Source organism: Salvia miltiorrhiza, chromosome 7 (genome assembly GCF_028751815.1).
Source record: "Salvia miltiorrhiza cultivar Shanhuang (shh) chromosome 7, IMPLAD_Smil_shh, whole genome shotgun sequence".
Taxonomy (NCBI): domain Eukaryota; kingdom Viridiplantae; phylum Streptophyta; class Magnoliopsida; order Lamiales; family Lamiaceae; genus Salvia; species Salvia miltiorrhiza.
In genome coordinates, this window is record NC_080393.1 from 13526002 (window position 1) to 13542087 (window position 16086).

At 37.1% G+C, this 16086-nt stretch overlaps 2 protein-coding genes across 2 annotated transcripts; one reads left to right on the plus strand and one right to left on the minus strand.

The window, feature by feature from the left end:
* The first annotated feature begins 1765 nt into the window (after positions 1-1765).
* Positions 1766-8258, plus strand: LOC130995318 (WD repeat-containing protein PCN-like). Its single transcript, XM_057920561.1, has 11 exons — positions 1766-2129; positions 2238-2381; positions 2821-3139; positions 3258-3321; positions 3487-3600; positions 3721-3883; positions 4126-4276; positions 4370-4965; positions 5605-5786; positions 6694-6954; positions 7703-8258. The coding sequence occupies exons 1-11, from the start codon at positions 1968-1970 to the stop codon at positions 8001-8003; spliced, it is 2457 nt and encodes an 818-aa protein (XP_057776544.1). The 5' UTR covers positions 1766-1967; the 3' UTR covers positions 8004-8258.
* A 3372-nt stretch (positions 8259-11630) lies between these two features.
* On the minus strand, positions 11631-12146 carry LOC130993838 (uncharacterized). Its single transcript, XM_057918876.1, has one exon. It carries the CDS (start codon positions 12144-12146, stop codon positions 11631-11633), a length of 516 nt encoding a protein of 171 aa, XP_057774859.1.
* Positions 12147-16086: the final 3940 nt, after the last annotated feature.

Below are 16086 nucleotides of genomic sequence, written 5' to 3' on the forward strand. Positions count from 1 at the left end.
ATTAACATGGCAAAATAAGCAATGGGATATGTATCATGTAGCCTGCACTACTAAAACTTTAGACAATTTTTAGTTTTTTACCATTCGACTATATAGGCCTTTTAGAAAATATCTCATGACATGTTTGCTTATTTTATCGTGTTGACCTAATGATATTAGCTTTCGGCAGACAACAATGTCGATCCCTTTGCATTATACTCCCCCCGTTTCAGGCCAATAGGCTCATTTTTTTTCGACAACGGAGATTAAAAAATTCACTTTTTAGTAGTTAAATGGTGTGTGGTCCACCAAAAATTAACCTTTTAAGAGTACTCTTTCATGAAAAGACTAAATAGTACTCCTTGTTGTTACTTAATAAAGCCCTAAATATTTCCATATTAAGACTGAGCCTATTGGAGTGGGATAACCTAAAATGGAAAACGAGCCTATTGGAGTGGAACAGAGAGAGTAATATACTACATTCGATGTGTGAAACATGGTGTAAACTTAAACTCTTGCACCATCAATTTGAAGTCACAGTTCTACACATAGAATAACAAAATCCAAACAATTATCATTCGACGACATAGCCGTTAACTCAATGCATATATGCACAAAATCATACTCCCTCCGTCCCATTATTTAAGACACACTTTCCTTTTTGGGTTGTCCCATTAAACAAGACACATTTCTATTTTGGGCTAAAATTAACATAAAATTAGTGAATTAATTAAGGCCACATACAAACCTATTTCTCCAACCTACCAATTCTCTCTCTTTATCTCTTCGCAGTAGCCATGGTTTCTCCAACCTTAACCGGCCATCTTCACAGCCAGAGCAACCGCCGCCGGCGAAGCCACAGCCGCCGATGCACCCCCCGCCCCTCTCCATCTCCCTCGATCATCTCACTATTTTTCTCTTTCTCACGCACCAGTCAACAACTCATCGACTGGCGTCTCTCTCTCTCCGGCGAATCACTAACAACGAGCCGCCATCGCCGTTCTTTCACCTGATTCAGAGTGACAGCAGCAAGGCCACCACTTTCCCTCTCGATTCCCAGCGATTGCAACGGCAGCCATGGCCGCCACCGCTCTAAGCCCTAGCCACCCCTTTGTTCTGTTTCTTCCATTTTTGATTTGGGTATTTTTTCATAATCTACTCTCACAAAAAATGTGAGGAATGGGAATGGTTGTGTTGCAGCTCTGTTTTACTCTTGTTGTTTCGACGGTGGTCTGCGATGGTGGTCACCGACGATTTCGTCGGAGGAGAAAAGATAGTAAATGGAGGTTACAACAATGGTGGAACTGTGATTCTCAAATTCATAGAGAGAGAGAGAATTTCGACTGAGAGAGAAGGGAGGAGAGAGAAGGATGGGGGAGGGGTGAGGGAGGGACTAGGGAGGAGTGAGAGAGGAGAAGAGAGAGAAAAAGAAGAATTAAACAAATTTAATTAAATGTATTAAATAAAGAGGCTAACACATTTTACTCTCTAATTTAACTCTCCTAAATTCTCGTGTCCAAAAGAACTGTGTCTTTATTAACGGGACGGAGGGAGTACATAATATCAAATTTAATTTAAAATGTTAAAATTATTATAGTTTAAAGCTTAAAATAAAAGAATATCTATCATCTCTCCAACTTTCTCAATAAATCAAAATTTAAAATTATTTGTAATCTTTTCTGCCATTTTTTAAATTCCGTATTTATTATTGAATTGATTAATTTTCAATAATTATCTTGTTTAAGTCTATAAGACAATGGATTGTGACAAGATGGGCCTAGACAGAAACAGGTAACTGGACTGCAATCGACCCGGAAATAGTATTTGGATCCAACCCGACCCGGTATATATGGTCCGCGGGTGTGCCCTTAAACCCTCAAAAACCTACTTTGATTTCTGTTCGCCCACCTCGTCCGCCCCAGCCCTCATTTTCTCTCATGCTGCTTCTCTCAACTCCCTAAATCTCGAAAAGATTCGATCAACGGAAAATGCTCAAGGTTCACAGGATCAACTCGGTGGAGTGGAATCCGTCGCCCGTCGTAGCCCTAGCCACCAGCGCCGACAGCTCACAGGTCGCCGCCGCCCGCGCCGACGGCTCGCTCGAGATTTGGCTCGTCTCTCCCGGCTCCGTTGGCTGGCACTGTCAGCTTGTAGGCCGCGCCACCCTCTGATTCTTTTTGTTTTTGTCATGTTTTTGTTTTATTTTTACTGAAAGAATTAGCGAATTCTGAAATTTTGTTTTGGGGTTTCTTGTGTAGACAATACACGGGGACCCTAATTCTAGAGTGTCTTCGCTGGTGTGGTGTCAGTCCGGGCCGAGGGGTGGACCGTTGGGCCGATTGTTGTCTTCCAGTATCGATGGGTCCATTTCCGAGTGGGATTTGTTCGATTTGAAACAAAAGGTTAGTGCTGTAGCTAAATAATGCTAAGCTTCTTATATATGACATATCAGTTACCTTGTTTGGAAGCTTAGTTTCACAAATTGGGAGAGTTTGATGCAATTATAACATGGAAGCTTGCCAAGATTTCGTACAATTGCCAGATGCATTTGTATATGATACCATAAATTAGCATGATTGTTCCTGATGAGAGCTAATGGCTAGGATTTGGAATTCTGCAAAGCACTCCAAGTAGCCCTGTATGCTCAATTTCAGTCGATACTTTAATATGTATTGATATCTATAAGAATCTTTTAGACCTCAAAAATAAACTTTGTTAGGCATAGGCGTACTATACAAAAAGCATATGAATTAAGATTTTCTTTTTTGGGTCAAGATTTGGGCTTCAGACATTTTGGTCAAGTTATTAATGGTTACTGCCTTTTGCTTTGTACTGCTACAGGAGGTTCTAGGTTCAATTGGTGTCTCGATTTGGCAAATTGCTGCAGAGCCATGCAATGACTTGCATCAAAATGGGAGGCAGGAAACAAAATCTTATCAGAATGGCCACACTAGCCCTTCAATTACCAGTGATGTTGATGATGAGGAGAATAGTGAAAGTGAAGATGAAAATGATAATAAACATGCAGTGCTGGTTCATGAGCAAAATGACGCCGAAAGTACCCGGCTAGCAGCTGCTTGCGATGATGGCTGTGTCCGAATCTATAGTGTTTCTGATGCAGAAGAACTCATTTATAATAGAACGCTGCCTAGGGTCAGTGGTGAGACATCAGCCCCCTACATAATTGAGAAGCCTTTTGGTCAACCGTTGGGAGTATAAAATGCTTATGATTATTTCTTATCCTTTTTTTTTTTTTTTTTTTTTTTTTTCTGTTTCAGGGCGCACACTTAGTGTAACCTGGAGTTCAGATGGAAATAGGATTTATTCAGGGAGTAGTGACGGGTATGCTTGTTTTCTTTATTCGCGAATGTCGAGTGAATCTGAAATGCTGGACATATAGCATTTCTCTTAGCTTGTAGATGCATTTCATGAGACTGTTAATATGTTTTTTTTTTCCTCGAAGTTTCTGATAACTTATTAGTTTTATTATATCTTTTTCATGTTAAGGTTCATAAGATGTTGGGATGTTAAGTTGGCTCGGGAGATCTACAGAATAACTGTTGGTCATGGATGCTTGGCTGGTGGAAATGATCTTTGCATATGGTCATTACTTGCATTGAGGTCGGATCTGTTCAAATTTCTTATTTTGTACTTCTGCTTCTGTATCTGGTATGTTTGCATATTCGAATTACATTGTATACTAATAGATTTTCCGTTTCTGTTTGCATTTTATGGTATCAGGTGTGGGACAATAGCCAGTGGGGATAGTTCTGGTAGTGTGAAGTTCTGGGATGGTCAATTTGGAACACTTTTGCATGCACATTCAAATCACAAGGGTGATGTAAATGCTTTAACTGCAGCTCCCAGCCATAACAGAGTATTTTCTGCTGGTTCTGATGGTCAGGTATATTAATATTCTTTTTTGTTCATATGGCTCTTATATATCTTCTGTGGTTTTAGCAATTTTCTGGGGTTTAGAGTTTAAGTCATAGCTACTTTTGCCTTGAAAATTGTTTATTGATTATTCAATCTTCTGATCGTCTAAGCTTTGTTTTGCTCAGACATGACCATTCCTTAGTGGAAATGCTATTTGCATGATAATGTAATTTGGTTAAACTATAACTTGTGATAATTGCCGTTTTGTAGATCGTACTGTATAAACTTTCTACTGAGGCTGTTGATTCTGGTGATGAAAAATTTGTCCCAGCTATCAAGAAATGGATCTATGTTGGCTATGTGAGAGCTCATACACATGATGTAAGGGCGTTGACCTTAGCTGTACCTATCAGTCATGAAGGTAGATTGGTTTGCATATTTCGAATTTTGCTGAAGTTTTTGATAGAGATATTTTATTTACTGATACCTAACGTTGCTATTTTCCTGTTGGCAGATCTACCTCCTGATGAAAAGGTAAAGAGGTCACGAGGTCCAGATAAGCCCCTCGACTTCAGTTACCATAAATGGGCTCATTTGGGTGTGCCCATGCTTATCTCAGCAGGCGATGACACTAAACTTTTTGCATATTCTGTAAAAGAATTTACTAAGTTTTCTCCTCATGACATATGCCCTGCACCGCAAAGAATGCCAATGCAACTTGTTCTTAAAACACTTTTCAATCAGACTCCATTGCTATTGATTCAGTCTGCACATTTCTTAGACATCTTTTGTGTGCGATTGAAAAATGGCGGTGTAACTGATATCAGTCCTAGCTCATCTGCTGGGTCTGCAAGTACTGATTTAGTGGCTAGAATCAAATGCAAGGATTCTCGGAAGATCATCTGCAGTACAATCTCTTCATCAGGAGCGCTATTTGCCTACTCGGATCATGTAAAACCTAATTTATTTGAGTTGAAAAGAAACAAATCAGGCAACAGTTGGTCTGTGAAGAAAAGGCAGCTCCCTCAGGGATTACCTTTTGCCCATTTCATGGTTTTCAGCTCTGATTCTTCGAGATTAATATTAGCTGGGCAGGACAGAAGGATATATGTACGTAATCTGTTTTCCTTTTTCTTCTTTATTATGGATATCTGTATGCAGATCTATTATTATTTGTGGGTTGGGGTGACTCAATGTGAGATCATATGAGAACTAACTTCTTTTTTAAGGGGATAGATGATGCTAATATAAAAGCTTAGTAATTCACCAACAGCATATTACACTGTATTGCAAAAACGTCTTTCTGATTCAGGCGTTCATAGTGCACTGTAGATATGAACAGAATGTTGGGATTCTGTACTTTCTTGTGCAGTTTATACTTTCACATGTTTTATTCATCTTGTGCTTACTGGTTGTTGGTTATCACTAGTTTCTGTTTATGCTAAAAAAAGCCTTTGCTTGAATCATTACTTGTTTTACGTTCTTCATTTACAAGGTTTGAGCCTTGAATTATATATCGACACTTTCTTCCATTTTCAAAAGTTTGGGCTGTGGGTTAATTTAGAGTTCTTGCTGTGTTTCTAAGTAGATGAAGAGTTTGAATTATGTTTAAGGGCACAACCTGTCTTGCTAGACTCAAGTAAATGAGATGTTATCGGGCAAGTGAATTTTAAATCAAGCTCCCGAGATGTGACTTGAACTTCCCAGTTTTTGTTATTATTACTCTGAAATCATATAATCATGTTGTAGGTTGTAGATGTTGGAAGCCAGGAGCTCCTTCATGCTTTCACTCCTTGCCGGAAAGACAGTGTTGATGGTTTACCTCCTAGTGAACCTCCCATTACAAAAATGTTCACAAGTAATGATGGGCAGTGGTTAGCTGCTGTCAACTGCTATGGAGATGTCTATATTTTCAATCTTGAAACACTAAGGTATGGTGCATGCTATTTTATTTATATTATTGGATCTAATCAATTTCTCTCTATTAATTGCACATCAATCTAACTGGATCAGTCTTCTTAGCTACCAATGTTTTAAAAAACTAAATCGGGAACCGAGGCGTTTTCTTATAGCACCATGAGGCGTAGGAACCAATTCGAATCGAGGCGTAGGAACCGATTCAAGCTGTAAGCCTTTAAGAAAAATTATAGGTTCATAAATATAATAGGTTCATAACAAAATAACTAATACCATAAAGTCAAAAGCTATAGTAGAATACCAACTTAACAGTCATAAAGCTGTAGTTTCTGCAACCCTTAGTCTTACTCTTACGTGTATTAGGCTATTAGTATTAGGTATTAATTAAAATGTAGGGCTTTACTATAAATTGGGCCTAAATTAATAAAGCCCATGAGTAATTAGGTTAAAATTGACAAAGCCCATGAGTAATTAGGTTAAAATTGATAAAGCCCATTTAAATTGGGCTGAAAATTCTGATTATAACTGAGGCTTAAGCCTCAAAAGAACTGATTCCTAGGCACCGCCTCAGATAGCCTCAGTTAATTGAGGTGCACGATTCTGCTAATTCAATTGAGGTGCCACCTCAGATGCGGTTTTCCACCGAATGGAACTAAGGCGAGCCTCAGTTCCTACGCCTCAATGGTTTTTTAAAATATTGTTAGCTACTACTGGGTGTATAAAAGATGTTCGGATCCTAGTTCAATGGTTCTAATGTATATTTATTTATTAATAGTTGCATAATCCTGTTAGATTCATAGTGATGTCCAGCTATTGCTCTTGTGGAAATGGCTACTGGCCTTAAGGTTAACACATAAATGTAGTTTAAATTTGTATTATTTGGATAGCTATCTTATTTAATATAATTATTTTTTAATACAGGCAACACTGGTTCATATCAAGATTGGATGGTGCTTCGGTTACTGCTGGTGGATTTACTCCTAAAAATAGCAACATCCTCATCATCTCCACCTCTTCAAATCAGGTGTATGCATTAGATGTGGAAGCTAAACAATTGGGGGAGTGGTCCATGCGTCACACATTTTCTCTGCCAAGGAGATATCAAGAATTTCCTGGAGAAGTCATTGGTCTTTCTTTCCAGCCATCCTCAACTTCATCTTCCGTTATTGTCTATAGTCCAAGGTAATATCATTTTCCCTTGTACTAAATATAAGCATGTACATTTTATTGTAAATAATGAAGATGCAATAGTATGACCGCTTTGGACTGTACCGTGGAACTCAGGCTGGTTGACTAAACCACCATTTGGGATAATGACGAAAACTAAAGCTACCATAACACAGATGTGCCTGACCAGATAGCTTAGTGACTCAGGGCTGACTTTTTCAACTGGGTGATAAAAATAGAGGCTAGAAACCTTACACAGACTTGTTGCTGGGGCCAGATTATTCTCTAATGTTACACTGACTCTATATAGGGGTAACAAGGTTGGACGACTCGGTATATAATCCTCTTAGTGCCTTCTTCCATATCCCAAACACTGGAAGGAGCCGAGTTCATTTTCTTTTCTTATCTAGCTAGCTAGATAACTTACACTTGCACATTTAGATAGCTGAGTTTATCTGTAGTTTTTCTTGTCCTACTCTTCTGGTTATCTATTAGACAGATCATTATGTTGAGTTGTTACAATCTCCTTATGGATTGTATGAGGGATTTCTGGACTAGAGCTGATACAAGATGGTATAAATAATGAGCATGTTCAGTGATGTGCAATTGCCAACTAAAAAAATAAATCTTGAGATTTGGTAAATTATCACCGGATTCATTTGTATCCAAGACCTCAAGGAATGCCAGCTTCCCCAAAACCCTGCGTCTTTACTTTCTGCTTTCTGTATTTACATTTCATGAGTCTACTGTTCTGGTATTGCAGGGCGATGTGCTTGATCGATTTTGGGATGCCTGTTGATAGGGATGATGATACAACAGACTTGGCAAATGGTCTGGGATTAACAAGAAAGGTACACAGCAATGGGGTGCTTAAGCGAAAACTGCAGGGATTAGAAACTAAACACGGTGGTAGAAAGAACTTTGAATTTTGTGCATTCAGAGATCCTGTTTTATTTGTTGAACATCTATCGAAAAACTCTCTTTTGGTCATAGACAAACCATGGATGCAAGTTGTTGGCACTTTCGATGCCCAGCCTGTCCATAGACATATATTTGGAACATAACACTCCGTTACGGGCAGGCTTCTTTCAGCGTATTAGGCGCGAAGGCGGCGAATGTTGCCTTCATCATTTTTGATCTTGCTTCTCTTTGTGCTCTCTTTTGGTGTGGGATGTGGGTGGGTTGAGGGTAGGCTGGCTGTCTTGACCATGTTGTGCAATGTATCCTTGGTAGCTCTGTTAACAAGTTAGTTATTCAATGTTTAATACAACATTCGATTTAGAAAGTCTTCATTATTTAAACGGATTCTTTTTTTTCTATTGCTCACGTCTTCCATTATTTGCTTTATATTTTTATTTTAAGGTGCTATTATCAGTGATTGTGTCACGGCATTAGCTATGTGTTTGTAGAGCATAATGTATAAAGGGCCTTTTTATGTTTTAAAGTTAGTCTCTTGTGAGACCAAAACTCAAACTCGTGAGATGGAAATATTCTAAGCACATTTTGAAATTATAGTTTTTGCATCTTCATTTATAGATGCCTTTGTTTTGCGAAGTATTTTCTGTCATTAAGTGTGTTACTTCGAGTCATATTCAAGAGCTTTTATTGAATCTTTCGTTTAACATGCTCAATCGATACTACAAGTTTCGAATATGAGAGATAAAAGATGAGAAAGGGAGAGAAAAAAAAGAGTATAGGGAATATAGAGGAGAGATACAAATAGTTCCAAACTTTAAATATACATATTATTCGTGTCAAGTTTATATTTAATTAAAGATTTTGTTGTGATCTTTAATTTAAGATGTATATTGAATATTTTTCATAAATAAAAAATATACATAATGTAAATATCTTCTTCCAAAATAATGTTGTTTTATTATTTACTTCTTAAAAATCGTGAAATTTGATTTATGAAAAAATATTCAATATACACCATAAATTAAAGATTATACCATAATCAGAACTAAATTTTATTTGAGGTAGTAATAATCAGAACTAAATTTAGAAGGGTAAATTGTAAAATAAGTCATGTGCTTTGATTCATTTTTTAATTTCAACATCACTTTTAAACCTTTACAAATAAGTACATTTTTTTTTAAGTTTTTACAATTGGGGCTTCTCGTCCCAATTTACAGTCTCTTTTTCTCTCTTTTTTTCTTACAATTAGTTGTGCTATTATTGTTATAATTTATTTATTAGTATATATCTCCACATACAGCAGGTTCACTTGCTTCTCTCGTGTCGTCAATGTCTTATTTCAAGACGTGCAAAAATTTGGGGGAGCCCCAATTGCAAAAATCTAGAAGAATTGGCATTTTTTTGCAAAGCTTTAAAAATGGCGTTGAAATTGAAAATGAGGCAAAGTTTGTGACTTATTTTGTAATTTACCCAATTTAAAATGAATAGGTTATGATTATTTAATGTTTATATTTATTTATTTATTTAAATATATCATATAATTTCAATATTCATCGTGAATCGCACGCGCCAGTGTATGAATTAATTTTTTTTGGATAAAGTGTATTAATTATTTTTTGAATCACTTTTCATGGGGGCTGTATGTATTAGAGCAAGAAAAGCAAACAATAATTCACGTCATAAATAAAATAAAAGGTAGTAAGATTCCATTTCAATGCGAAAACGATGCATTCTGATTCTGATAAGTTTTGTTTGGATGCGCACAACTTGCTGTTTCATGTTTATTTTTTATTTTTTTATTATTATTCTAAACTACTTTATCTTCTTAATCATTTACTTGGACTTATTTTTCTTTCGTATCATTGGGATTGATAATAATTTATTTTGATAGTATTTTCTTTTGAAAAACCAATTATTTATGGGCAGAATCCAAACTTGGAGTATTAAATATTGAATTCTGAAAATATATGAATTGAAGTACTCCATTGAACATGGTCTATTCACACTGAGCTGGATTTGATGTTATTTTTTCTGTTTTTCAAAGTGGGTGCATGGTATAATTTTTTTTAATTGTCCAAGGACTGAGCACACGTGGATGTTTATCCTAATTTGATTAATTTAGTTTTTTTTTTCATTTGATTAATTTAGTTAGCTGCTCGATGCTTTAATTTTTTATCTAATTTTTTAATATAAATATTGTTTTGTCTGAATTTCTTTTTGGTGTGTCTACATGCAAACTGCACGCGTGTGCAAGAATTTTATTCAATAGTTGATGAAAATAAAGAACAAGGGTAAGAATAATTGGGGGGCAATCGCGAGGCCAAATTTTGGGTTTTATATATAATGTGGACAAATATTTCAATCAAAAAAAGGGACAAACATTTGACTAGCAACAAAACAATTGATAAAGAAAACCCACCATTGGACTTATCTACCTCTCAAAAGCATGCTAATTTAGTTGATTACAGCCGAGACTAATAAAGCTCAATTACTCCACAAACATCTATGCTAATGCACATGCCCCTAATGTTCTAACAATTAACTAAATTTCAAATAAGTCCTACAAGCTAACTAATTTCCATACGGAATTATAGTTTTAGAGCATATATCGGATTACTGACGGCCACACAAATACTAATTACTATCTTATATTCTATATACATATATACTAATTATATTTAGTATTTAAAATATTATAGGCCATATATGTGTAAATAATAGTAATAATTTACCATTGAAATATACCGTCACATTTTGGAACATAACATTTAAATAACGAATAACTAAATTAATTAATTACTAGTATGAGTATATAACATGTGTGCATACTTTTGACTATGAGCCATAACAATGTACCTAGAATTTTCTTCTTATATGTGTTTAGTGTGAATAAAACCAGGGGGCTTAGCCCACTGGCCACCGGGTCCTCACTTAAGTGAAGTGACCCGGGTTCGATCCCTCTTGGGAACGAATTGGTGATTGGAGATATAAGGTGGAGTTTGGTGAATGGAGAGATAAGGTGGTTCTTGGAGTGGATGGAGAACTAACTACTAACATCTAACATGACTTTGACCGATCAAAAAAAAAAAAAAAAAAAAATATGTGTTTAGTGTGAATTAAATTATATCAACTAGATTGGTAAACGAGCCGAATACTAGCACATTCGAACTCGACTCGTTTAAATATTTAGATGTTTGAGCTCAACGTGAACTTGATTCGAGCTTATGTCTTGTTGATCGAGCTTGGCTTGTTACCCACTTATCAAGCTTAAGCTCGGTTCGTGTGATACTCGACAATATCGAATTTGAGCATCAACTCGACTCGTCAGATGTTCGAGCTCGAACTCATCAAAAACTCATGAAAAGGTTGAAAAATGTTCAAATTATGCCTTGATCTTAATTAATACTCTATCCGTCCCATAAGAATGTGCATTTCTTTTTATTTTGGGGCGTCCACAAGAGTGTGCATTTGTTATTTTTGGACACTATCTCATCACTAACTCCTTATTTCTTATTCTTACTTTAGATCACTTTCTTCACTCCTACCTAATACACTCATCTAACATTTTATTAAACGTGTGCCACCAAAAGTGAAGCACAGTACTCTTGTGGGGCGGAGGGAGTATGTTACTTGATTTCGAGCTCGACTCATTTAAGACTTGTGTATTAGTTCGATTGAAAGCTCGATTAAAGGTTCGACAAACTCACGAATATTTTTTTTTTATCAAGGAAAAGGAACTTTCATTAATAAGGTACCAGAGATACCCCAAAAAATTACACAAGAGCAGTGAGCAAGTTATTTTCACACCAGGAGGAGAGATTCAACTCCTTGTTTACAATCTCGAAAATCTTATTCCAGCACCACAAACGTACCTTAATCTCTGAAACGGTACTCTGGGAATCCCAAACTTTTCCTTCAAATCTACTTTCATTCTTTCTTTTCCACATTGTCCAAATGGAGCAAACCCATAGGGACTTCATCAACTTATCCAACCTCTTCCCGGAGCCAAGACCCACAAACGTACAGAGAAATTCACCAATCGAATTAGTTCTAGCTGTGCTGATTCCCATCCACAACTGTATCTCATTCCAAACCTCCTCCGCCTTCGGACATTGCAGGAAAAAGTGGTTTGACGATTCTGTATGGAGCTTGCATGCATTGCATTTGGAGTCCTCTTCTCCAATGGCTACACTCCTCTTTCTCAAGTTGTCATAGGTCGGTATCCTGTTCCTAATCACCCTCCACGCCGTCATAATTGCCTTGTGGGGCGCTTTGCTGTTCCATACCATTGCTAACTGCTTCAGATTTGATGGTGGCGCAAGAGTTGCATTTTTACTCGCCTTAAGAGTATCATAGGCAGATATGTTCTACCTTATGTGAGCACACCTCTCACATAACGTGATATGATACATACCTTATCCTTATGTGAGCACTGCTCACATTTAACCCACATTACCGTTATTTTTTCTTTTATATATTTATTTTGATTCTAATACATCATAAATTATTATTGAGATCATTAATTTTATAAAACACACACACACACACACACACACATATAGGGAGAGGTTCAAGAAAGAACCATTAAATAAAAGAAGAACGGAGAACCATTTTCAGCCATTCGATCATCAAGATCTACGGTGGATGCATCATTTTGTTGGATGAATGCAGATCCTGGGTTTGAATCCTGAAGGGAGCAATTTTTTTTTATTTTTTTGAATGCATTAATTTTAACAGCGAATGCATTAATTTTTATAGTGGGTGCATTAGATTTAATGGTTCTCACGTTCTCACAAATAATGTAGTTCTCTCTAAAACCACACCCTATATATATATATGAATTTAAGCCCTTAGATCATCAAGATCTATGGTTGATTCATCACCTTATTGGATGAATTCAGGTCCTGAGTTCGAATCCCAAAGGTAGCGAAAAAATTATTTTTCGCAATTTATACAGTTACACAACCAATTCATACGTGTTTTTACTAGAATTCATACATTTTAATTTGTTTATCGCTTATACAAAAAATGTATTTTTATTCTAGCTCATCCCTATATATATATATAGGTCATAATCAAGCAATACCCGCAATTTTGTGTGTAGAATAATATTGTATATATAATTATGCGTCATTTGAAAATTGCATTGCATGCATATATCCAGTAATGTTTTAATGTATTTATATAATTTTTGAATTCACATATGTAATTTTGTGTTTAACATTATGCAATTATAAGAGTACAATAGTACTATATAATCTCTCCTATATATATAAAAGTGATTCAATTATTTAGAGTAGGAGGGGTTGTCCTTTCCCTAAACTCTATCATTCCCCGAGATATGGGCTTGAAATTCACTAGCGCTTTAATATAGATTTATTTTGGAAGAATGCAAATCTCAACAAATTTGAATAATTGCATGAAATTATATATATTTATGGGGATCAAAAGATTTCATTATAGATGTAGCTGTCATAAGTGGTGGGATGTCCCTTTTGGACTTTCTGGTGGGAAAAGACAATAAAACAAAAGTTAAAAGAAACACCAAATTTTCATCATAGATATTGTCCTCTTTGTATTTTACAACAGATTATATTACCAATTTTATTCACTTTAGTCCACCTCAACTACTTCTTGTCTAGGCTGGCACTTCTCCTACTCACACAATTTACTCCATGCCTTTAAAACACACACAATTATGTTGTGGTGTGCTTCTTTTATCAAAATTTTATTCAATTCACTATTTTTTTTATTAGACTGTTAGACACGTCATAATCAGTAAGAAGATATTTATGTTTGGATTATTCGATGGTATATTTAAATTTTTATTAATGTTTATTTATCTTTGGATTTGAGTAGGGTTAGTATTAATTCACAAGAGCCTTTGTTTTTACGTTTTAAATTGTAGTGCCATGCATTTCTCACACACAATCTTGGGTGATCTAAGCAGGGTGGAATCTCGTGTGTGTGTGGATCAACTAGGGCCATCTCACGAAGCTAAATAATTTTGCCGTTGCTGTATTTAAAATTAGTTAAAAAAAAAAACCCTTATACTAAATATATATAGAAATTGATATAGTATTACATGAGATTGTACTGTTCCGAGCCTAGAGTATGAAAGATGCAATGGATTATGGAGCTTCATTTATGCTTCACGGAAAAACAAAAAAAAAAAATATAGATTAATTATAGTATATTTTTCTATTTTTTAGTATTTAGTTTTATTTCAGATGCCAAGGGCGCAAATTCACATGGTACAAACCGAACGGCAAGTGCAAGAGCAAACTTGATAGGTTTCTGGTCAACGACTCCTGGCTGCGACAGTGGGAGGGGTCCATCGGGCGTGGTCTTCAGCGTTCTATTTCGGACCATTGCCCCATTGTGATGATGTCTAAGGTGGAAGATTGGGGGCCTAGGCCTTTTCGTTTTCTAAACGTTTGGGCGTCGCATCCGGATTTCGAACAACGGGTGAGGAATGTGTGGAATGAAAACGGATTGATGGGCTGGAGGTGCTTCGTGGTCAGTGAAAAATTGAAGAAGTTAAAGATGGAGCTGAAAGCTTGGAATAAAACCACCTTTGGGAATATTGATGAGAGGATTCAGGAAATGAAGGCCGAAATCCAAGATCTCGATAAGAAAGATGAAGAGCAGGGGATGGAGGAGCATGAAATCATCCGTAGGAATGAGGTTCAAGCTAATCTATTCCTCCAGTTGAAGGACAAACAAAGTGTTTTACAACAGCAGGCCAAGGTGAGATGGCTTAAGAGTGGAGATCTTAACACCGGATTCTTTCACCGAGCAATTAAGGGGAGACGGAAAAAGAATGATATTGTGGGTTTGTACTTCGGAGGCCAGTGGGTGTCTAATCCAGGGGAGGTCAAAACCAAGGTTAGGGATCATTTTGTTGATTTTTTTAAAAGAAAATCTCGGCACTTGCCAAATATGCCCATTGACTTCCTAAAAAAGAAACTGACCGATGAACAGCGGGAGTGGCTGTGTAAAGGGTTTGAGATGGAGGAGTTTAAGGAGGCGGTATGGAGTTGTGGTATCGATAAGAGCCCGGGTCCAGATGGGTTTAACTTCAGCTTTTGGAAAACTGCTTGGGATACGGTTAAGGAAGATCTTCATCAAATCTTGAAGGAATTTCACGAGAATGGGAGGATTCCTAAGGGGAGTAACACGTCGTTCGTCGTGCTTATCCCCAAGAAGGAGGGGGCTGAGAAGTTGGATGAGTTTCGACCAATCTCCTTGATCAACAGTTTATACAAAATCATCGCAAAAACCTTGGCAGGAAGGTTAAAGGCGGTGATGGGGTCCATTATCTCGGATAATCAGTGTGCTTTCATTAAAGGACGGTACATTCTTGATGGAGTGGTGATTCTCAACGAAGCAATTGCGGAAGCAAAGAAAAAGAAGATCGGTAGACTTTTCTTCAAGATCGATTTTGCTAAAGCCTATGACTCCGTGCAATGGGATTTCTTAGATGTTCTACTTCGGCTGATGAACTTCAACCATAAATGGCGGAGGTGGATGAAGGGATGCCTTGAATCGGCGTCGGGGAGTGTTCTGGTGAATGGATCCTCCACAGGGGATTTCAAGATGGAACGTGGTCTTCGACAGGGGGACCCGTTATCGCCGTTTCTCTTTTTAATTATCGCCGAAGGGCTAACCGCATTGATGGGGAGAGCAACAGAGAAACAGATGGTGAGGCCGGCTGTTGTGGGGATGGAGAAAATCCAGGTGTCGCACCTGCAATATGCGGATGATACGATTTTTATGCTCACAGCGGACGAGGGCAATGTGATCAACATTAAGAGGATTCTCCTGCTTTTTCAATTTTTGGCCGGGCTGAAAATTAACTTTGACAAGAGTAGTTTGATGGGGGTCGGAATACAAAGTGCTTCACTGAGAAGATGGGCCGTTTTGCTGGATTGTAAGGAGGGCTCTCTTCCTTTCAATTACCTTGGTATCAAGGTAGGAGGGCGGATGAACAGCAGTGTTGATTGGAATTTCTTGGAGGAAAAAGTGTTGAAGAAAATTAGAGGATGGAAGAAGAAATCGTTATCGTTAGCAGGGCGAATAGTCCTTGTGAAGTCTGTTCTGCAAGCTATTCCAGTGTTTCAACTCTCTTTCACCTTCATTCCCAAAGAGGTGATTAATAAGCTTAATGCAGCTTTTGGGAAATTCCTGTGGGGGGGAGATGGGGTTTCCAGATCTATTGCTTGGTTC

Coding starts and splice junctions, on each gene's coding strand:
- LOC130993838 (XM_057918876.1), bottom strand. CDS start 12,146: ATGGTATGGAACAGCAAAGCGCCCCACAAGGCAATTATGACGGCGTGG.
- LOC130995318 (XM_057920561.1), top strand. CDS start 1,968: ATGCTCAAGGTTCACAGGATCAACTCGGTGGAGTGGAATCCGTCGCCC. Junction 4,277..4,369: donor TGTACCTATCAGTCATGAAG/GTAGATTGGTTT, acceptor TCCTGTTGGCAG/ATCTACCTCCTGATGAAAAG. Junction 5,787..6,693: donor TTCAATCTTGAAACACTAAG/GTATGGTGCATG, acceptor TTTTTAATACAG/GCAACACTGGTTCATATCAA.